The 22,010-nt window shown below is 52.7% G+C and overlaps 1 protein-coding gene across 3 annotated transcripts in view; it reads left to right on the plus strand.

Moving 5' to 3' along the window:
• Positions 1-22,010, plus strand: part of POU2F2 (POU class 2 homeobox 2) — a 33,056-nt gene that overhangs the window by 2,023 nt on the left and 9,023 nt on the right. For all 3 annotated transcript variants that reach the window (XM_034986600.1, XM_034986603.1, XM_034986602.1), the window contains exons 2-5: positions 5,780-5,845; positions 5,948-5,982; positions 6,122-6,178; positions 9,523-9,639. In XM_034986600.1, coding sequence (XP_034842491.1) covers positions 5,780-5,845; positions 5,948-5,982; positions 6,122-6,178; positions 9,523-9,639 — 275 coding nt within the window. The remainder of the gene's footprint in view (positions 1-5,779; positions 5,846-5,947; positions 5,983-6,121; positions 6,179-9,522; positions 9,640-22,010) is intronic.

Here is a 22,010-nt window from a genome sequence, read left to right on the forward strand (position 1 = left end):
CTCTGGGGTGTGATTTGGCGTGTGTGTGTATCTGAGTGACCTGGGCGCGCGCGCGTGTGTGTGTGTGTGTACGTGTACGTCTATTTGTGTGTCTGTGACTCTGGGGTGTGATTTGGGGTCTGTGTGCGTGTGTCAGTGCAGGTGTGCACGCACATGTCTGGGTGTGTGCTTTGCCTGCCTACCCCTGTCATTGCGTCTGGGCGTATGCCTTCTCCGCAACTGTTCCTGCCTGAGGTCTGTGCACACCTGTCCCTGTGTGCGTTTGCGGGTCTCCGTCCTCGTCTGGGCCCTGCCTGGCTGAGGCTGTGGTGTGTGTGCGAAGTGGCAGCCCTTACCTGTTGCCAACACAGCTGTGGGCCACCCTCTCTTGTTGTGTCTGCTGCCTCTCTCTCCATCCCTCCCTCCTGACAGCTCAGAAGTGTTCACTCCCTTGAGGCCCCCCGGGGACAGATGTGGCGCGGTGGGGGTGTGAGGTGCTGCTCCTAGGGAGGCAGGGACCGGGCCAGCTGGGCCCACAGAGGTTCCCGGCAGTGCGAACACTGCCCACAGGGGCTCCCAAGCCGCAGCCTCGAGTGAAGCCGGCCCTGAAGGCAGGAGACCCAGGGGACAGGCCAAGAGGGGCCAGGAGGGGTGAGGGGCAGCCCTTGGGCCCTCTATATTTAGCCCCGTTTTCGGTAAGTGCTAACGAGAAGCTGGCCCAAGTCTGCTAAAACCGGCTGGGGGAAATGCAGAGGAGAAGTGAAAGTCCGGGGAGGGAGGGGCGAGGGAGGGGTGGGGAGGGCGGAGGGGACCCAGAGTCCCAGGCCTGAGGCAGTGGGGCAAGCGAGTGTGACCCCAAGGGTGTGGGTAGCCCTGGGTGTGTCTGACTCCAGGATGGTGGGATTCAAGGGGCCCGGTAGAATTCTGCATTGCTTGTTCCTGCCTGGCCCTCTAAAGAGTTATACGCTACCTGGAATGGGAGAAGGGAGGGGTGACTGTGGTCATATAACCGAGCAGCCTTTCTGTGTGAACGAGGCCTTGAGATGAGCTTCGGAAAGCGCCAGGGAGCTGGAGCATATTAGATCACCTGGTGGGGGTAGGGGTGGGGGCTTTTCAAAATCCAGATATCCAGGTCTTCCCTTGTCCCATTGAAAGCAGAGTGTCTGGGGACACCTGGGTGGCTCAGTCGGTTAAGCGTCTGCCTTCGGCTCAGGTCATGATCCCAGGGTCCTGGGATCGAGTCCCGCATCGGGCTCTCTGCTCCGCGGGGAGCCTGCTTCTCCCTCTGCCTCTGTCTCTCATGAATAAATAAATAAAATCTTAAAAAAAAAAAAAAAAAAAAAGAAAGCAGAGTGTCTGGGTGGGAATAGGTGTCAGTGTTTCTCTAGAGTCAAGAGAGAGGGGCCTGGGCCAAGGCCGACAGCCTGCAGAACGGGCGCCTCAGCAGGCCTCTTAAGGGGATTGTCAACGCCCTTAGATGTTAAGGCATCATTTGGCTTTGGATCTGTGGTGGAAATGGAGTCCCCTCTTCATCCTTGGTGGGGATGATATGATGACACCCTTTTTTCAGATTGGGTTCTGATGGGGGCAGGAGGAAAGAAAAACAAGACAGGCTTGGGCAAAGGGCAACACTGGCCATTTTGCTGTCAACCCAGCCAAATGCTGCAGGGGTGCCTGGGCTGTGTGCGAGTCGGGGTGGGGGGAAGAATTAGGGAGAACAAGGGAAACAGTGGTGGAGATTTCCTCTCATGCCACCTTTGCCTCCTCAGCCACTGTCCCTGCAGAAATTACTTTAAAGGTTTAGGTTGGAGTTGCTTGGGGATTGGGGCTCAAGGTCAAGGTGGCGGGTAGCAGCAGGGAGAGAGGCTTGTCTGGGACAAGATTGGGTCCTGGTCTGTTAGAGATTCTTGCATGCATTCATTCATTCCAAAGACACAGTCCCAGCCAGGGCTGTTGGGCTCTAAGGAGCTCACAGTCTGGGGCAGGGGGAATCCATTGCCCAGGGGGTCAGGGTGTGTTAGGGGGCAGAGGCAGGGGGTTCCCAGATGAGAGAGACACTAACCACCTGAGGAGTCAGGGAGGACTTCACAGAGGAGGTGATGTATGAGCTGGGACCTTCAAAAGGAGCAGGAGTTTGCTAATCGAGAAGAAGAGGTCGCCAGGTAGGGAGAAGAGCAGAAGCTAAGGCCTGGAGGGAGGAGGGAGATCAGAGCCTCAGGGCACCCTTGTGCACTCAACCCACACGTCCTGGGCTGGGCAGTGTTGGGGACCCCAAGATGAGTCAGACCTGCCCTCAAGGGGTCCTAGTCTGACGGGGAAGACGTACTGGGGCCCAGACGGCTACAGCCAGGGGAGAGGGCCGGGCCAGCAGGAGCTGGGGTGGAGGGAGCCGCCGTCATAGAGGACAGAGCCTGTGCTGGGGCCTGAAGGATGAGTAGGAGGTCGCCAGGCAGACAGAGTGGGGGACAACCTTCCAGGCGGAGGGAGAGAGACAGCAAGACCGAGGCAGGAACGAGTAGAGAGAGAGCCGCAGGGAGGGACGTTCAGCCAACATTTAACACCCACTCTTCTGAGCTGGGGGACACCAGGGGGCCAGCAGTGAGTCAGAGCAGGCCTGCTCCCTGGTCTGGTGGGAAAGGACAGGGACACAGAAGGCCACGGCCCTGTGGGCTCACGGCTAGGACAGTGAGAGGGCAGGGCCGTGGGAGGCTGTATTATTTTCCCAGGGCTGCCGTCATGGACTACTGTACGCTGGGTGGCTTAAACAACAGAAATTAATTTTCCTGAAATTTGGAAGCTAGAAGTCCAAGGTCAAGGTGGCAGTGGGGGTGGTTTCTTCGGAGGTCTCTCTCCTCGGCTTGGGAGGGCTGACTTCGCCCTGTGTCTTCACATGGGCTTCTTTCTGTGTGTCTATGTCGTCCCAGTTTCCTCCTCTTATGAGGACACCAGTCATATTGGATTAAGGCCCACCCTAATGGTCTCATTTAACTTGGTTACCTCTTTAAAAACCCTATCTGGGCTTTTCTTGGGGAGATGGGGAGCTGTGGAAAGGTTCACGGCCAGGTTGTGGGAAGGATCTCCCTGGGGCTAGATGGACACTGGCTGGGAGGAGGGGGCCGGCGAGGGGGTTGGAGCAGGGGTCTCAGCGATGCTAGGAGGGGTGGGAGGCAGGACCCCACTAGCATCAGCAGTTGCCCGGAGCTGGGCCAAGTTCTGGGCCATTTAGAGGCAGGATTAGGCAGGACTCCTGCCTTTGATGTCCCAGAGTCAGGAGTGTGGTCTCTTACCTGGGACTAGGACCTGGGTCCTCCTCCTGTGCCTCAGATGATCATTAGCCACTCACCACCATCCTAGTGCCTAGAAGCAGGGCCTGAGCTCCCATAGCATCCTGGGCCCCTGCTCCCCACACCACCCTCACCAGCCTATGCCTTAATAGTACCGTATCCTGGCTTTTTTTTTTTAGCTTTTAAGTTTTTTCTTTTTTTATGTGAAAACATACCTACAGTAAATGCTCAGATTTTAAGGGTGCAGCTTGATGCATTTTTCCCTATGTATAGAACCACATAACCACCAAACAGATGACAATACCAAACATTTCCAACCCCCTACAGGCCTCCTCACGCTCATTCCCCGTCAGCAACCCCCAGACGTTACCCATAATCTGACCTTGGCCATCTGATATCATCTTGCCTGTTTCTGAGCTTCCTGTAATTGGAATCCTACTGTCTGTCCGCTTTTGTGTCTGATGTCTTTCCCTTGGTGTCGTGCCTGCAAGATTCAGTGGTGCGTGTGATGCAGGAGTTTCTTCCTTTTCTTGCTGCGGGGCGTTTCATTGTATGGACATACCACATTGTGTCCATCCTCTGATAGGCCCTTGACTTGTTCCCAGTTTGGGGAAGGGGCTGCTGTGTGCCCATGGGCTTGGGGGGCAGGATGCTCCTCTGTCTCCCCACGGTGCTCGGGAGTGGATGTGCTGGGTCCTAGGGAGGGGGAACCTCGTCAGTTTTCCTGACTTGTGCTTATATCGATTTACACTCCCACGAGCAGTGTGTGACCTGGCTTTTTAATCAAGAATTTTAAACCAGAGCGGCGTTTCATGTCGAGTAACCCTTGATTGCAAAATTCCTGGACATTTTTTTTTTTCCAGTTCCTGAGGACATCCTAGCTCTCGTTAGCTGGCCTTCTTTCAATATCTTGGGTGCGGAACGCGCTTGAATTGGACAGCAACCTTTTTTTTTTTTTTTTTTTTTAAGATTTTATTTATTTGAGAGAGAGAGAATGAGAGACAGAGAGCATGAGAGAAAGGAGGGTCAGAGGGAGAAGCAGACTCCTTGCTGAGCAGGGAGCCTGATGTGGGACTTGATCCCGGGACTCCAGGATCATGACCTGAGCCGAAGGCAGTCGCTTAACCAACTGAGCCACCCAGGCGCCCCTTGGACAGCCCCTTTGATAGGGCATCGTGGTTTAGGCAGGGATGTGGAGTGAGTGGTGGGGGAGACCTTGGGGTCAGAGTCAGGGTCACGAGTAAGGTCTGAGGCCAAGCTGGGAGTCAAGGTCAGATGAAGGACTTGTACCATCTGGGTGGGAGTTGGGATTCAGGGTAGGTAAGGGGACTGAGAATGGATAGGGAAGAAGCCTAGGTTTGTGTGGGGTCTAGGACCAGAAAGGTTTGGGTTCGAGTCGGCGTCAGTCAGGGTGAACTTGAGTAGGGGTGACAGCTGGAGATGAGGTGGGTGGAAGTCACAGCAGGGGGCCCACTAGACCATAGCAGTCCTGATGAGAAGCGGGAACTCTGGAGTCATGAAGACAGGTGTCCAACTGGGGCACTTCTGCTGTCTCACTGTGCACTTGGGCCCTCAGTTTCCTCCTCTGTAAAATGGGGGTAATATTAGCACCAACTGCTTCTGTGAGCTCTGAATCATACTTAACACTGTGCTCGGCACTGGTAAGTGCTCACCTTTCCCTCCTCAGCATCACAGTGTTGTGAGGGAAGAGCAATGCTTTGTGGCCCCAGGGCCAGCTTGCTGTTTGCCCCCTCCCCTCATGTCCTGGGTTTATGGGAAGATAGCAGGGGATTGCATTTGTAGGCTGGGGCACCCGGCTTGGATCTGGGCGTGCAGTGGGGATTCAAGGCTTAAGTCCCGGGTGAGGCCTAGGAGTAAGTCCGAGGACCTGGTCAGGGGTAGAGCCGGGTGGTGTTGGAGTCGGAGTTCCAAGTGGCGAGTGGGGCTGCCGGGCCTGTGAGCTGAATGTGAGAAAGGAGGCCGGGAAGCCAAGTGGGGGTCAGGTGTGGACAGGAACATTGTGGGCTGGGGGAGGCGCAGAGGGCGCCAAATCCCACGCAGAGTTCAGAAGACTCACTCCTTTGGGGATGCTGCAGCCCTTCACACCCCCAGGCCCCACTCAGAGTGGAAAACATGTCTCACCCGAAACCTGGTGAGGCAGGACGGGCACGCCTCGGGAGGAGGCCTGAGGCTGACTCGCTCCTGTGGAACATCACCCACCTCCTCCTGGGCACCGAAGCCTTCTCACGACCACCGGCTACCTCCCACCCTGCCCCAGGGCCTCACGGGAGGTGGCCCTCCCCGTGCCACCTTCTGCAGGGCTGAAAAGGATCCCTTTCTTGTCCTGCCAGAGGAGGGCAGAGGCCCAGTAAGGAGGGCATGTCTCCTGGAAAGAGGCACTTACAAGGTGGCAGGGAGTGCAGGGGATTTGGAGAGAGGCTAGGGTGGTGCTGGAGGAGGGCCCAAGAGCCCCCCAGGCTTCCCTCACCCCACTTACATCCTTCTTTTGTCCCCAGAAATAAGAATGTCTAAGCCCCTGGAGGCCGAGAAGCAAGGTCTGGACTCCCCATCAGAGCACACAGGTGGGTGGGGAGGGGAGCAGGGAGGGCAGGGGGCCTGTGGGGGGGGGAGCTGAGGGGCTGTGGGGGCACAGGTGACAACTCACTCTTTCCCTCTCGTTGCAGACACTGAAAGAAATGGACCAGACACTAACCATCAGGTCAGGAGGGAGTAGATGAGCAGGAGGGGTTGGGAGGGGCAGAAGGGAACAGAGGGGGGCCCCTGTGGGGGAGGGGCATGGTGTCAAAGGCTGCTTCACCTCACTCTTCCCATTCCCCACCCCAACTTTTTCTTCCCAGAACCCCCAGAATAAGACCTCCCCGTTCTCCGTGTCCCCAACTGGCCCCAGCACCAAGGTAAGAACCTATCAGAACGGCCAGGGCAGGGGAATGAGGAGGGTGTCCTGTGATGGGTTAGCATCTGGGAGAGGGTCCTGCACATCTTTGTGGGCCCAGGGCCTGAAGGGGGGGTACGGAGCCCCGACACCTTGGTGACAAGACTCCTCCCGCCCCTTCTCACACTCAGGCTCCCGCCCCAGGCCTGTGACTCACCCAGGCTCCTTCCCCTTCCCTGGGGGGTGGGGGTGGCCAGGGAAATCCCCCCCAGAGCCCCAGGGCGATGAACAACAGGAAGCTGAGGGCCCCGCCCCCATCCCAACTTCCCTGACAGGGGCCTACCCTACCCCCAGCCCCCCAACACACACACTCAGGGGCCAGCCAGTAGAGGGGGGTATGGGATGGGAGGCAGACTCAGGAAGGATGGCTGAGGTTGATGGGGAGGCTGGAAGTGGCCAGACAGAACAAATCCCTAATCCAGATGGGGCCCTGCCTGTTTCTGGGCACTGCTGGGCTTCCTGAGGTGTCTGGGGCCCAGGGCTCCATTCTCCAGCCTGGTAGGGGCAGCCACAGGCCCAGAGGCCTGAAAGCAGCATGGAGGGCAGGGGCAGAGGGGTCCTCTGCAAGGGATGGGGTTGGGGGCCGGGAACTACTCCGTGACCTTGGGAAAATCACTCCCCTCCGCCCCCCACCGCCCCACCACTGCTGGGCTTCTCGGTTTCCTCTTCTCTAACATGGGGGGCTGTCAGATCCGATGGCCTCTGAGGTGCCCTGATGCAGCTTAGTGGGTGGGTATCTTGTGCTGAGTGAGTTGGCCAGGGCCCAGGGGAGGAGGGCTCTGGCTCTGGCCTCCTTCCCTCTGATCTTAGGCACAGTTCTGGCCTTAGCCCTCGGAGCAGAGCGCGTGCCCACCGTCCTGACCCTTTCCCTCCTCAGCTGTGTCTTTGCAGCCCCTCCCAGCCCCACGGCAGCCTTGCTTCTCTGTGGGGAAACCAGGGGAGCCCTGCAAAGGAAGGGTCCTTGCCACCCTTCCCTGGCCTGGACCCCGGTTCCTCGGGAAAACCGGAGGCAGAGAGGGCGTTGGCCTCTGACTCCGGGCCTCTGTCCACACCTCGTCCTGTTTGAGGGCAGCCTCTGCTTTCCCCAACTGCAGTGATTCATGTGCTCCCGTCACAATTTCAGACACATCCACACACCACCGTGTACAATTACTTACGTCACAGTTGTGTTAATTGGCTTCAGTTTTAAAAACATTTTATTTCGGAAAATGTGAAGCAGATACAAAAGGAGAAGAAAAAGAGTATCATGAAAATAAGCCCCCAGGTACCCATCCATCAGCTTCAACAATTTTCAGCTCATGAACTGGCTTGCTTTTTCAGCAGCTCAAATACGTGTTTTTTAAATGGAAATTTCATGAATGGAAAACCAGCATCTCTTGCCATGGAAATAAATACAATGGTTATTTTTTTTAAGTAATCTCCATGCTCAACGTGGGGCTCGATCTCACGACCCCGAGATCAAGCATCTGTGCTGTACCGACTGAGCCAGCCGGGTGCCCCAACACAGTGATTATTAAAATGTACCCAGAGACTCTTGCCTGCTGACGGGTCTAAGCCTGAGGCCTTTCCTTCATTCATTAGAAAGGGAGATGAGCAGTGTTGGGGGTGAGGCATTAGAACTATCCTAGCACCTAATGGAGGCTTTCTCAAGAGAACCAGAAGGAATGAAAGAAATCTGAAAGAGGACTAGTATCCTCACCATGTTGGTTGTTTTTTGTTTTTTAACTTTTAATTGGAATGTGACACACGCAGAGATCCTCAGTGGGTTTTCACAAACTGAACACCCATGTTGCCCACACCGGGTCAAGAGGCAGAACACAGCCAGACTTCCAGGGGCCCTCGAGTCCCCACCAGGGGATGCTGCATCCCTGCACCCCGTAAACTTTCTGACATTTGTCTCCATTCCCTGGGCCATGCCACTCACCCTCTGTGATCTGGCCTTTTCCAGGCCTCTGTTCATCTCACTCTGAATTCCAAATGCCACACCCCCCTGCCAAGCTGCTGTGTCACCTTGCACAAGTCACTTTCCCTCTCTGGATCCCCTTTTGCAAAATGGTGCTGGGACATCGGACTGAAGGATTAGGGATCATCCTTCAGCCCAGTGTCCCCTCTGGGCCCGAGAGTGTGATTCTGCAAGCCATGCCTCCCCCAACCCCACATGTCCTTTACTAGCCGACCTCTCAGGCAAGCCAACCGTGGTCTGGCCTTTCTGTCTAGGAGAGGAGGAAGGCCAGGACTGCTCTATGCTGGTCTGTCCTATGTATTTGATGCGAGGTGCATCTACATCCTGCACAGAGATATGAGGAGGGGCTCAAGGGACTTCTGGGGTGGAGGCTGAAAGCTGGCAGCATCTGGGCCACATCTGGCCTGTGTATGTGCTTGGCTGGTCCTGCCAGCGTTTTGGTGCTTTTTTTTTTTTTTTTTTTTAGGTTGTTTTGGGTTTTGCTTTAGATTTTGAAATGAATGGTTGGTGGGAGCAGAGGAGGAGCTGGGCAAGCTTCCCCTCCAGGAGGGCTGCACATGCCGCCAGCCCACCTCATCCTCGTCTGCCCACGCCACCTGTTCGCACTGTCTGCCTCTTTCCATACTCATTTGAATTCCGATCCAGGTTCCAAGTCGGTGGTTTTTTTTTTCATAACCTAAGACCCGTTCTTCCAATGAAGTCCTACTTCATTAATGAGAGATGCACCTCTGGCTAAAGCAGATGAGGGAGGGGCACCTGGGTGGCTCAGTTGTTAAGTATCTGCCTTCAGCTCAGGTCATGATCCCAGTGTCCTGGGATCGAGCCCCACATCAGCTCCCTTCTCGGTGGGAAGCCTGCTTCTCCCTCTCCCACTCCCCCTGCTTGTGTTTCCTCTCTCTGTCTCCCTCTGTCAAACAAATAAATAAATAAAATCTTTTTAAATAAATAAATAAATAAATAAATAAAGCAGATAAGGGATGGGAACCCAGAACGCTATTCTTTGATGCCCCGAGTCCTCTGCTGGCAAATTCCCCATTTTACAGATGGGGAAACTGACCCCCACCCCCCAGAGGGGAAAACTGCTCTCCAAAGGTGCCTCTCTCCTGTTTGGTGCAGGGGTGTGTGTTAGCCCTCCTGATTGTTGAGGAGCCTGAGGCCAGAGGCGGGACTTAAGATCCCCAGCCGGTAGGCAGGGCCTTGCCTCTACACCCCAGCCTACTCCTCATGTGCTGGCCCGAGGCTGCCGTTGCCACACATGCCCTCTCTTTGGTTCACAGGTGGGCATTCTCTCTGGCCTCCACTTAACATTCTGGGGTCCCGGACCCTGCCTCTCTCCCCCCCAGATCAAGGCTGAAGACCCCAGTGGCGACTCAGCCCCAGCAGCACCCCCACCCCCCCAGCTGGCTCAGCCGCATCTGCCCCAGGCCCAACTCATGTTGACGGGCAGCCAGCTAGCCGGGGTAAGTACTCGGGGAAGGACAGGGAACGTGGGCCTCGACCAGCCGCCTCCCATCTGTTACAGGACCCGTGGCAGGGGGTGTCCCGCCAGGGCCACCACCACACTCTCACGCCCTCCTCCTGCCCTCCTCAGGCCTCCTGGAGGACTTGCCCCCTAACCTGCTTGGCTCGGGCACTAACCCCTCTCTGCCTTCTCTGCTCCCCCGCCCCCGCCCCTCCTCTGGCCCTGCCGCCCGCACCCCACAGCTCACAGCACTGATGCCAGCTCAGCAGCAGCTCCTCCTGCAGCAAGCCCAGGCCCAGCTCCTGGCCGCCGCCGTGCAACAATCCAGTGCCGCTGCCGCCGCCGCCGCTGCCTCCTCCTCCTCCTCCTCCTCCTCCTCCTCCTCTGCCTCCTCTGCCTCCTCCTCGACCTCGCAGCCCCCAGCCTCCTCTGGGGGTGGCGACCTGCCACCTCCACAGCCTGCCAGCCAGCCCCCCGGGACCCCACAGCTCACCCTCTCCCAGCCCATCCAGCTCACAGCACAGGTAAGGGCAGCCCTGGGGGGCAGGCAGCACAGGGCCCACGGAAGCACGGTGTGCAGGGGGCTGACCGGTCTGCGTGGACTCTTCTGAAGGCCGGTCATGTGCCAGGGAGCCACGGGGGATGCTGCCACCCGTGTCTCAGTGGGGTAAATCGACGCTCAGAGGGAGGACGTCCTCCATGTGATGGCATGCCTGGCTAAGCGCTTTCTGTGTATCTCACTGAGGGCTCCCAGCCACCTGGGAGGTTGGCCCATTATCCTCAGTTTCTGGCTGAGGAAACGAGGAGTCACCTCCGTGGAATGGTGCCTATGTGGGCCCAGAAGGAAAGGCTGAGACTCTGAGCCAGCACCCTATAATGTGTGCTCTGGCGTATCCAGTGAGAGATGCTCTTTCAGAAAAGGGGCCCGTGGCCGCTGGGTCAGGGAATGCTGCATCCGCTCTGGCCATTCTGGAGACTATTGGCATATACTGAATCATGAGTTCGTGGCTGTATTCATTTCCCGGGGTGCCATGACAAAGCCCCACAAACTGGGTGGCTCTAGGGAGAATCTCTCTCTGCTTCTTCTAGCTTCTGGTAGTGCCGGAAATCTTTAGCATTCTTTTAGCTGGATCGCTCCAATCTCTGCCTCCTTGGTCATAGGGCCATCTTCTGTCTGTGCCTGTCTGTCTCTGCATTCACATTTTCCCTTCTTATTATAAGGACACCAGTCGTTGGATTAGGGCCGGCCCTAATGACCTCATTTAACTTGATTACATCTGCAAAGACCATGTTTCCAAATATGCTTGTATTTACAGGCACCAGGGGTTAGGACTTCCGACAAATCTTTTTGGGAGACCCAGTTCAACCCAAGATAGTAGCCCACAAATTTCCTGTAAGGATAGTTTGTGGAACAGAGTAGGTAGAACAGAGCATCCCCTCCTGATGGGCCTGCTCTCTCCACCCGCACTTTTCCCTGTCACCCACTTGTGCTATCTCCCTGGGTTCCATAAGCATTTGAGTCTGTGGCCCATGTTCCAGCACAGTGAAGGTCCTGAGAAGTCCTGCAGCAAGGAACCTTGTTTAACTTCCCTTAACCCTGTGTTTCCCACAATGACTGCTCTTTGGATCGCTTTTCTTTCTCTCTATCCACCGCCTTCCATGGAACCCCGGGGGCAGACGCTGTCTACACAGAGAAGGTGTCCAGCACCCACAGTTTGTCCCTTGACAGAGTTCAGCTTCCGATGGGCCCATTCCACTACTGACCAGCGCTTCCACTGAAGACTGTCCTTAACGCTGAGCTGGGTCTGCCTCCTTAGAGCTTCCCACTTCTGGGCCTGCTTCTGCGGAGACACACAGAGCAATCTGTGGCCACTGCTCTGTGATGGCTCTTCCAGACTTAGCCCCTGGTGCCTGGCTCACCACGGTAACTGTAACTAGAGTCTGGCAGGTGCTGCCTTTGTAGCAGGCACTTTGCTAACGGTGACCTCCTAGAGTCCACAAATCCTCATCCCTGGCGAGCTCACCCCAAGGGGCAGAGCGGCCTGGGAGTCAGGGCTCAGACCACATAATCTGGGGCTGCTGCCTGTAGCCATCCTTCCCACCTCCCCCCGCCCACCGCCCCCCAGAGATCCCAGCAGCAGGGGGGCGCCTCTCAGCACATACAGCTCTCCATGGAGCAACCCCAACGCTCAGGGCTCCTCCCTCCCCCAGGTCTCAAGTATCCCTGCCCCTGCCCCTGTTCTCCTGTCTGCCTGGAAGTCGGCTCCCTCCCTTTACCTGGACGGCTTCTTTTCAGCCTTTAAGCCTCAGCTTGGGAGTCCACGCCTCCAGGATGTCTTCCAAGACTTCCCTCCCTCCAGCTGGTTTGATTTCCTGCCTCCTGCATTCTCCCGAGGCCCCCAGCCCTTTTCCTTTGCTTCTGGCCCTAATCACCAGTACTGGGTCCAAATATGCCCGAGGAAGTGTCTGTGGAAGGGACAAAGACTCCAGGGAGGGAGCAGGGACAGAGCAGCCTCGTGCAGACCAGCAGCAGGCATTCCTTCTGTTCATACACTCCTAGAACCACCTCCTCCAAGCTCCCTGCCACCTGCTGTCCCGCCCATACTCTGATTCTCAAGGCCTCCTCCAACCCCTTCCTCTCACTCCCCCGTCCCCAGCTCCGATCTGCTCGGGTCTGCCTTTTGCAACTGCAAAGCTGGGCCAAGGTTGTTTTCTGGGAGTTCTGTCACCCTGTGACCTCATTTCCCTGACAAATGTTTATCCCGTACCACCAAGAGCTGTAGGCACTGTGCCGACCAGCTGCCGTGGGTACCACAGTCCTCCTGCCTTAGCTGCCCACTGCAGCTCCAGCTGTCTCACCCCTGGGCTTGACCCCTCCCTCTTCCTCAGCCCGTGTCCCGTTCCCACCCATCTGCTTCCCATGCCCACTCCGCTCTGTCCCGTGGTCATTTCAGACATTTCCCGGCCTCCCGTGTGTCAGGCCCTGGTGGGAAGCTAAAGGCTTAGGAATGACTCAGACCCTTCCTTGCCCCCTCAGGGTTCCCAGTCTTCTAGGGAAACAGACACACCAACGAACCACTAAGAAATGTTTTACTTGAACAATACTAAGAAAGTCAAAAACACCCCTAGCCCTATCATTTTAAAAATTACATAAAGTACTAAGGGAAAGTCCCCCATCTGTCCCTCGAATGCCAGCTTCCAAAGTAATGTCAGTTAAACCATTTGGCAGGAACCTTCCCTGCATTTTCCTAACTCGTATAGAGAAAGGGATGATTATAACACACTTCTATAATTTGTGTGTCCAGCACTCAGCACGGTGCTTTCCACCAAGGGGGCCACGTGGATATTTACTGAATCAATGAGGGATGCAGCTTTTCAATCAAGGGTAGGGAAGACATCTCTCCGGGGGAGTAATTCAGAATGTCTGGGGTAGGGGTAGGCATTGATTGAAAATTTACATTAACCGTTAAAACATCATTTTGTATTTGGAGAGAAAAAAAAAAATCCCTATTTTCATAATATGACAATGGCATATAAAGCTTGACAAAATCTTTTAGGCGGGCAGGACCTAGTGAGTACAGTTTTCCCAGAGAAACCTATTGGATGTGGTGGGAGTGTGGGAGAAGACAGGTGACCTGTGTCTGAGGGAATCAGAGAAGGCTTCCTGGAGGAGGTGGGATCTGACCTGAGCAGGGACAAGTAGGAGTTTACTGGGTATACAAAGTGGAGAAAGCTGTTCCAGGCATGGAGCATAATGTGAGAGAGCACAGTGGGCTCTGGAAGTGGGGGGTTGGGGGCCAGCAGTGGAAGACAGAGCAGGATGGGCTAGGAGGGGTGGCGGCTGGACCAAACTCCACGCCAGGTGGCTGAAGAAGGAAAGGGGATATTTGGCTCAGATCACTGAAGAGGCCCATCCTGGAACATGGGGCCTGGCCCCAGGGGTCTGTCTCTTTTTTCATTCTGAGGCAGGCAAAATAGGTGCCTGCCCGCTTCGACTTGCAGTCACTTGTACCCGGGGACATAAAACCCTCCCACAGGCCAGGGTTGAGTTAATGTCCTCAACCCCTGAGAAGGTAGGGTCAGCCCCCCTGGACCATGTGACCTGAGAATGGGGGAGGGCAAGTCCCCAAGAGGAAGAGGTGGATGCTTGAGGAAGGGGCAGTGGGTGCCAGGTCAGCCACACCTGGAGGTGTGGCACATTGTCAATGTGCCCACAGGCCCTGGAGTCCAGGAGCCAGGCCGGGGCATCCCAGTCGCCCCACAACTGCGGGATTGGGGTCTTTTGTTGCTCATCTATCCTGGCATTTTAACATGAAGCAGTAGCATGGGATATAACACAAAATGTGCAGAGGTAGTTTTTGCTCCCTGTTGGGTGGGTCTCAGTTTGTGGGTGTTCTGCCCCAATCGCTGGGACTTCCTGGGCTCCGTGTGGCAGGGTCACCTTTGGGGGAGGAGGCACATAGAAGAACCCCTGTTAGAGACAGGCCACCTGTGCCCATACCACCTGCCCCCCCCAAACTTTAGGGCTTCCTCTAGTGAAATGACTAGGATAACATAGTCATTCATCCAGCCCTTATTGAGCACCTTGTATATGCCAGGTGCCCATTCATGGCCCCGAGGGAATAGCTGTGAATGAGGCAGAGGTGGCTGCCCTTGAGGACCTCATGTTCTAGTGGGGAGACAGACAGTAAACAAGTAAACAAACGAACAAGACTGTTATAGAGTGAGTGTCCTGAAGAAAATGAAATAGGCTGGTGTCTTCCAGGGAGGTGGTTAGGAAAAGTTTCACTGAGGAGGTGGCCTTTGAGAGCTGAGGCCTGAATGAGTCAGTCATGAAGAAGCCAGGGGGAGAACTGAGGAAAAGGCAACAGCAAGTGCAAAGGTCCTGAGGTGGAAGGCAGCTTGACATCAGGGCACAGAGAAAAGTGGTATGTCTGGAGCAGAGCAAGTTAGCAGGAGACAAGAGGTGAGGGGTCTTCTAGGACAGATTAAGGGGTTTGGAATGAATGCCAGATATGATGGGAAGCTGTTGGGGGGTTATTAAACAGATGAGTGGCATGAGCCAACTGACCCTTTACAAAGCACCCTCCAGATGCCATGGGGAGAATGGACTGTGGGGGACCAGAGTAGAAGCAAGGGGCCCAGTGGGAAATGCTCGCAGGCATCCAGGCGGGGAGGTGAAGGTGATGGTGGGGGTCTAGAATGCTATTTTATATGGATAGGGTAGATCAAGGATGACTCCTAGAATTTTGGCTTCAGCAACCGGAGAGTGGTGAGGTGATTTTCTGAGTTGGGGAAGACGGGGGGGCACAGGGTGTTTTGGAGGGCAGGAGTAGGGAAGCAGGAGTTTCCCTTTGGACATGGCAGGGGATAAAGAGTCTATTCACCATCCAAGTGGAGACATCAAATAGGCAGACGGGCATATGAGGCTGGAGCTCAGCGGGGAGGCTGGCTGGACACTGGCAGTTATGAGTTGTCAGGCAGAGGACGGGGCTCCCGCCCTTGAGAGCTTGTGCTTGAGGGGTGTGACAGCAGGGGAGTGACAGGAGGGTATAGGGGCAGCAGATGCTTGTGCTGGGGGAGTATGTTGTGATTTCCCAAACACCTTATAGATACTAATATTACTCAGGCCTCAGTACAATCCAGTAAAGAGTCAGACATTCTTATCCCCATTTTGTAGATGAGAACACCAAGCCCTGAGAGAGCTATGACTCAGTAGTAATGACTACCATTTATGCAGGACCACTCGAGTGAACAGAGACCAGGCTAAACATGCTACGTGTGTTGTTGCATTTAATTCCTGTAATAGCCCCAGGAGGTAAGAGTTATTGTGGTGTCACCCGAGGAAATGGAGGCGTAAACAGGGTAAGGGATGCCCACGGTCCTCCAACTGTGTGAGGGACAGCGGGTGTCTGGCCGTCTCCAGGACACCATGCACTGTCACCCTATACAGTTAGGGAGGCCGAGGCCCAGAAGAGAGCTGGCTTCCCCCGAGTCACACAGCGAGAAGCAAGCAACAGGACCCAGGCTCAGACCCCCAAGGTTCCCAGCTGGCAGGGACCCTGGCACTCCTCCGACCGCCCTCCCACCTAGCTCCCTCCACACAGTTCTGGGCAAGTCGGGGTGCCGTTTCTCCCAGGTGGCTCCTGGGACAGGTGCTCTCTCCCTTCCCAGGCAGCCCCCTCCACCCACAGGGCTGCCTGTCATGGCTCAGAGAGTAAGGAAGCCCGTCCTCACTCTGAATGCAACTGAGGACAATGTAGTTTACATGGTCCCCCAGACACCCCCCTTCCTGTCCTCCCCGCCCTGGACTTAATTCTAAACTGTCCATGTCTTGGAATGGGGTGTCCAAAACTGGTCATAGCATGCCATCTCAGGGATGGCTGGTGAGTGTCATGCAGACACCATCCCAGTCTGGGTGGCTGCCAGAGCATGTGTGGGGCCCTGCAGTTGGGGGGGGTGGAGAGTCTGCCCTGTGCGCTGGAGTGAGGCGCTGCACCTGGGCCCAAGCGGCCACAGCAGGGGCCAGGCCTCCTCTAGTTCCTTTTAAAGGCTTTTTTCCACCACCACCATCCCCCCCCCTGACCCTCAGGTGGAACCAAGCCCAGATGGGAAAGTGGACAATTATACTCCTGTTCACCCGTGTGTCACGTAAATAGAGCGTCAGTCTTTCTGCCCGACTGTGGCCAAGATCTCAGTTGCGGCAAAGAGAAACACCACCAGTCAGTCCTAGGTTTCACTCATTCATTCATTGGAAATTCATTGATCACCTGCTGGGTGCCCACACTGGGGTGGGGGTGATCACAATCCCGTGATGAACGAGAACTGGTCTCTTCCCTTCTCAGCTCTAGTGGGGTGTGCTAAGCCCTCTGTGCCCGTTTTTCTCACAGGTCAGGGACGGAGCAGATGATCCACTAAATATCCTGGCCAGGGGCCCTTCCCCAGTGTCTCCACTTCCTCTAACTGCTCCACCATCTTGACTTGGTCCTAATGCGCCCCCAAGTGGCTTCAGATTGCTTGCTGCTTGTAGATTATGGAGAAATGGGGCCTCCTACTGGTTAACCCCAGTTCTGAGCCAGCACAGCACCCAGAATCTTCTTTCTGTCATTCTGCAATTTCTTTAGTCAGCAAACATTTCGTGAACATCCACCATGCCCCAGCACCTTTTTGCAGGGGGGATACAGTGAGGAATAAGGCAGACAAGTCTGTGCCCAGACAAGCACCTACCCATAGCTGACAATTGCTATGAAGAAAGGAAAAGAGTATAATGTAATAGAGAGAGATTGAGGAGAGGAAGACTCCTCATCAGAGCGGATAGCCAGGGGAGGCCTCTCTCAGGAGGGGGCGTTTTATAGAGACTTGCGTGATGAGGCGGGGCCAATCATGTGCAGATCAAGAAGTTGGGGGGCAACAGCATGTGCAAAGGCCCTGAGGTGGGGATCTTTTTTGAGTTCAGTAACAGGAAGGAGACCAGTGTGATTCGCTCCTAGTCAGGGAGTGAGAGTCCTGGTTGATGAGGAAGGCCAGGTCATCCAGGGCCATGGCAAGGAGTTGAATTGTCTTACAAGTGTGATGAAAACCAGTGGAGGCTTTATGATTAGATTAACATTTCAGAACAGGAACCCCCTGGAGGGGTCTGTGGATAGAATTCAGGGGAGTGCATGAACTTGGATGGGAAAAAATTATGTCTCAACTTTTACTATCCTCTAACTGAAAATGTTACGTTTCCTTCTATTATGAATAGACCACAATAGCATTAGCAGGACTCTGTCACCGATGGAATCACAGATATTTCTATACACAGAGACCTCAAAATATTGTTTCTACTCATCATTGCTTTGAAATTACAGTAGTCATCAGACGTATTGCTTGGTCTTATTATTTAATGGGCTAATAAAGAAACCCATAGATTATTATCACAACTCAAGATGTTGGATGACTTTTTCATATATAGTTGATTTCATATGAAATCCTATGCATTTTATTTTTTTATTTATTTTTTTAAGATTTTATTTATTTGACAGAAAGAGACACAGCGAGAGAGGGAACACAAGTAGGGGGAGTGGGAGAGGGAGAAGCAGGCTTCCCGCCGAGCAGGGAGCCCGATGCGGGGCTCGATCCCGGGACTCCAGGATCATGACCTGAGCCGAAGGCAGTCGCTTAACCAACTGAGCCACCCAGGCGCCCCATCCTATGCATTTTATTTTACCCATTTTTTAACTCTGAGAAGGGGGCAGTAGGTTTTGTCAGACACCAAGTAATTCAAAGCACAGAAAAAAATTAGAACTTTTTTGTTCAGGCTTGCAGATGTGTTGGATGGGGAAGAGAAGGGATGGAGGGTATCGGGACTGACTCCTAAGTTTCAGATCTGAGTGACAGTGAGTGGCAGTGTGGTTGGGTTATTCATTTGGACTTCTCACCATGAGGCCCCCTGCAAATTGGGATGCATTTTCCCCACCCTTTTCCTCTCCAGAGGAGATTCAGAAAGAAATCTGCAGACACCTCTGTTTTAGGCTTCTGGGGAGAAAGGGGGGTTTTCACTGAGAGTCACACTAGGGAGAGACAGTAGTTAACAAATACTTTAATCAGCAAGCTAGTCAGAAACACATTGGTGATAAGTCTTTATATCTGGCTTTATTCCTTGATTCAGCTCAGTGGGCATTTAATGGGGGCTGACCAGACTGTGTTAAGGGTTAGGGATATGAACAGAGTAAGACCTGGCCTCTGCCTTCTAGAGTTATAGTGTAGCAGAGGAAAACTGCAAATGCATTGCATCACGAGAAATGCAGGGTAGAGCAGGGTGGGTTCAGTTTTGTGGGGCCTGATTTTTGTACAGTGTGCAGGTCTTTTTAGAGAAAAGGAAGACAAAATTATGAGACCAAAATTAGGTACGGGGACTTGGAAGGGTCCATTGTGAAGGGGTGGGGGGCCTGAAATCCAGGCTTCACTCACATCGTGGCCAGGCCTCACGTGGAGGGGACGACACCATGTGATTGATCAGGTGGAGAGGCTCAGAAGACAAGGCAGAATGGACACAGTTTCAAAGGATAGAGTATTGGGACTTCAAACCCCTTAAGCTGTATCCTTAGATGATGAGCAGCTAGAGAGAAGTGAGAGGTCAGGAGCATCTGGGTACTCCGTCCACTTTCTGAGGCACAGAGAGAAAGCAGAGGCCTTTGCTGTGGACAGGAAATAGCCTTGAACAGTCAAAACACGAATAGTTGGGAAAACAGGGATGTCGGGCAGAAATGAGTGTTCGGTTGGGTAGGTGGGGGTGGGACATCTTTATTTCTTTATTTAGGCTAGGTAAATGTTCAAAACTCAAGAGATATGGAAGGATTTACAGTGTTGCCAGTTTCTGGTATAGTTTCCCAGGTATAGTCTATGCATACCCAGGAAATACCTAGAAATACTTAAAAAAAAAATTCAAACAGTAGCACATCATACCCACTGTTCTGTCTCTTGAGCTCTCCATTCAACAGGACATCTTGGAGATTGTTCCATTTCAGGACATGAAAAGTGTCCTCGTTCTTTCTGATGAATGTATAGTATTCCGACATAAAGATCCACCCTAGTTCATTTACCTGTACCCCACTGCTGTGTGTTCAGCTTATTTCCACTCTTGCTGAACACTGCATGATGCTAGGAATACCCTTCTAGAGAGAGCATTTTGCACAAGTGTGAATGTATCTCTAAGATAAATTCCTAGAAGTGAAATGGCTGAGTCAAAGGGTATATGCCTTTGTAATTCTTTTTTACTTTTTAAAAATTTTATTTTATTTAGATTCAATTAACATATAATGTATTATTGGTTTCAGAGGTAGAGGTCAGTGATTCATCAGTCTTATATAATATCCAGTACTCATCACATCACATGCCCTCCTTAATGTCCATCACTCAGTTACCCCCTCCCCCTCCCCTCCAGCAACTCTCAGTTTGTTTCCTATGATTAAGAGTCTCTTATGGTGTGGTTCCCGCTCTGATTTCGTCTTATTTCATTTTTCCTCTCTTCCCCTATGATCTTCTGTTTTATTTCTTAAATTCCACACATGAGTGAGATCATATGATAATTGTCTTTCTCTGATTGACTTATATCACTTAGCATAATACCTTCTAGTTCCATCCATATCATTGCAAATGGCAAGATTTCATTTTTTTGATGGCTGAATAATATTCCATTGTGTGTGTGTATATATATATACACACACACACATATACATATATATATATACACACACCACATCTTATTTATCCATTCATCTGTTGATGGACATCTGGGCTCTTTCCATAGTTTGGCTATTGTGGACGTTGCTGCTATGAACATTGGGGTGCATGTGCCCCTTCTTTTTTTTTTTTTTTTAAAGATTTTATTTATTTATTTGACAGAGAGATAGAGAGCACAGATAGAGTGGCAGGCAGAGGGAGAGGGAGAAGCAGGCTCTCCGCTGAGCAGTGAGCCCGATGCGGGGCTTGATCCCAGGGCCCTGGGATCATGACCTGAGCTGAAGGCAGACGCTTAACCGACTGAGCCACTCAGGCGCCCCATGTGCCCCTTCTTTTCACTGCATTTGTATCTTTGGGGTAAATACCCAGTAGTGCAATTGCTGGATCGTAGGGTAGCTCTATTTTCAACTTTTTGAGGAACCTCCATACGTTTTCCAGAGTGGCTGCATCAGCTTGCATTCCCACCAACAGTGTAAGAGGGTTCCCCTTTCTCGGCATCCTCGCCAACATCTGTCGTTTCCTGACTTGTTAATTGTAGTCATTCTGACTGTTGTGAGGTGGTATCTTGTTTTGTTTTGTATTTCCCTGATACTGAGTGATGCTGCGCATTTTTTCATGTGTCTGTTGGCCATTTGTATGTCTTTGGAGAAATGTCTTTCATGTCTTCTGCCCTGCCTTTGTAATTCTGACAGACATTGCCAAATTATCTTCTCACTAGTGATGTGCAAGAATGTGTGTTTCCCCATTTGCCCCAACCCAGCGTGTTATGCACTGCTGTTATCTTTGCCCATCAGATAGGTAAAAATAGTATCTCAGTGCAGTTATAGCTCTGTTTATCTTATTGTGAATGAGTCTGAATATTTTTTCATTCAGAGCTGTTTATATTTCCTTTGCTGGGCAGTCACCAGCCCTATATTGGCCAGATTACTACTGGATTGTTAGTTTTTCTCTTATTGATCTGTAATCACTCTTTATATGTTAAAGAAATGAACCCTTTGTGTCAAGTTGCGTATGTTTTTTCCTCAGTTTGTTCACTTCCTAGGACATTAAATTGGTCTTTGGAATAACAATAGCATTGGGAGGAATTGAGGGGCATATGTCATCCCCCTCAATTTCCCAGAAGGAAAAAGAATGTCACTCTAAGTAACATAACTTTCAACTGTCATAAAAGTTACTGAGCAAATTATGAAGCATCAGTGTGGGTTCATTCAACAGATATATGTGGAGCACTTACTGGGTGCCAGATATTCTAGATGCTGAGATTATAATAATGCCCAAAACCATCAAGATCACACTCTCATGGATCTGACATACCAGTGAGGGAGATGCACTGTGAAAGGGTAAACAGAAAGAGAGATACCTTGAGATAGTGATAAGTCTTACAGAGGAGGTGAAATGGAGATAACAAAGAGAGGGGTGGTGGTGGCTGCTTTAGATTAGGTGGTCAAGGAGGGCATCTCTGAAGAGGTGATTTTTTTTTAAAGAGAGAATGTGAGTGCCTGAGGAGGGGGAAACAAAGGGAGAGAGAGAATCTTTTTTTTTTTAAGGATTTATTTATTTATTCTAGAGAGAGAGAGAGAGCACAAGCAGAAGGGGCAGAGGGAGAGGGAGAGACTCTTAAGCAGGCTCCATGCCCAGCATGGAACCTGACGCGGGGTTCAATCTCATGACTCTGAGATCATGACCTGAGCTGAAATCAAGAGTCAGACACTTAACTGACTGAGCCACCCAGGTGCCCCTGAAGAGGTGATTTTATCTGAGTGACAAGAAGGGCCTAGGCAGGAGTATAAGAACTAGAACTGCTTGGCAGAGGGAACAGCGTGTGCAAAGGCCCTGAGGTAGGAGTTGAGGTCAGGAAGACTAGCACGGGCTTTGGTATGAAGGACCTTAGAGACCAGGTAAGGGGTTTTGATTGTATTATTGTGGCTATGAGAAGCCACTGGAGTATGTATGTGTGTGTGTGTAAGGGGGTTTTGCTTTTTCTTTTGGAAATGTTCAAACCTAAAAGTGGAGGGTATGATATAAGGAACTGTACGTGCCTTCACCTGCTCAGTAGACACCAACCTTTTGCCAATCCTGTTTCATCTATACCCTTCACTTTTTTGGTGGAGAGGCTGGATGTTTTTTTCTCTCCCTCTGTCCCTG

Source organism: Mirounga leonina, unplaced genomic scaffold (genome assembly GCF_011800145.1).
Source record: "Mirounga leonina isolate KUSES-001 unplaced genomic scaffold, KU_Mleo_1.0 Mir_376, whole genome shotgun sequence".
NCBI classification, from domain to species: domain Eukaryota; kingdom Metazoa; phylum Chordata; class Mammalia; order Carnivora; family Phocidae; genus Mirounga; species Mirounga leonina.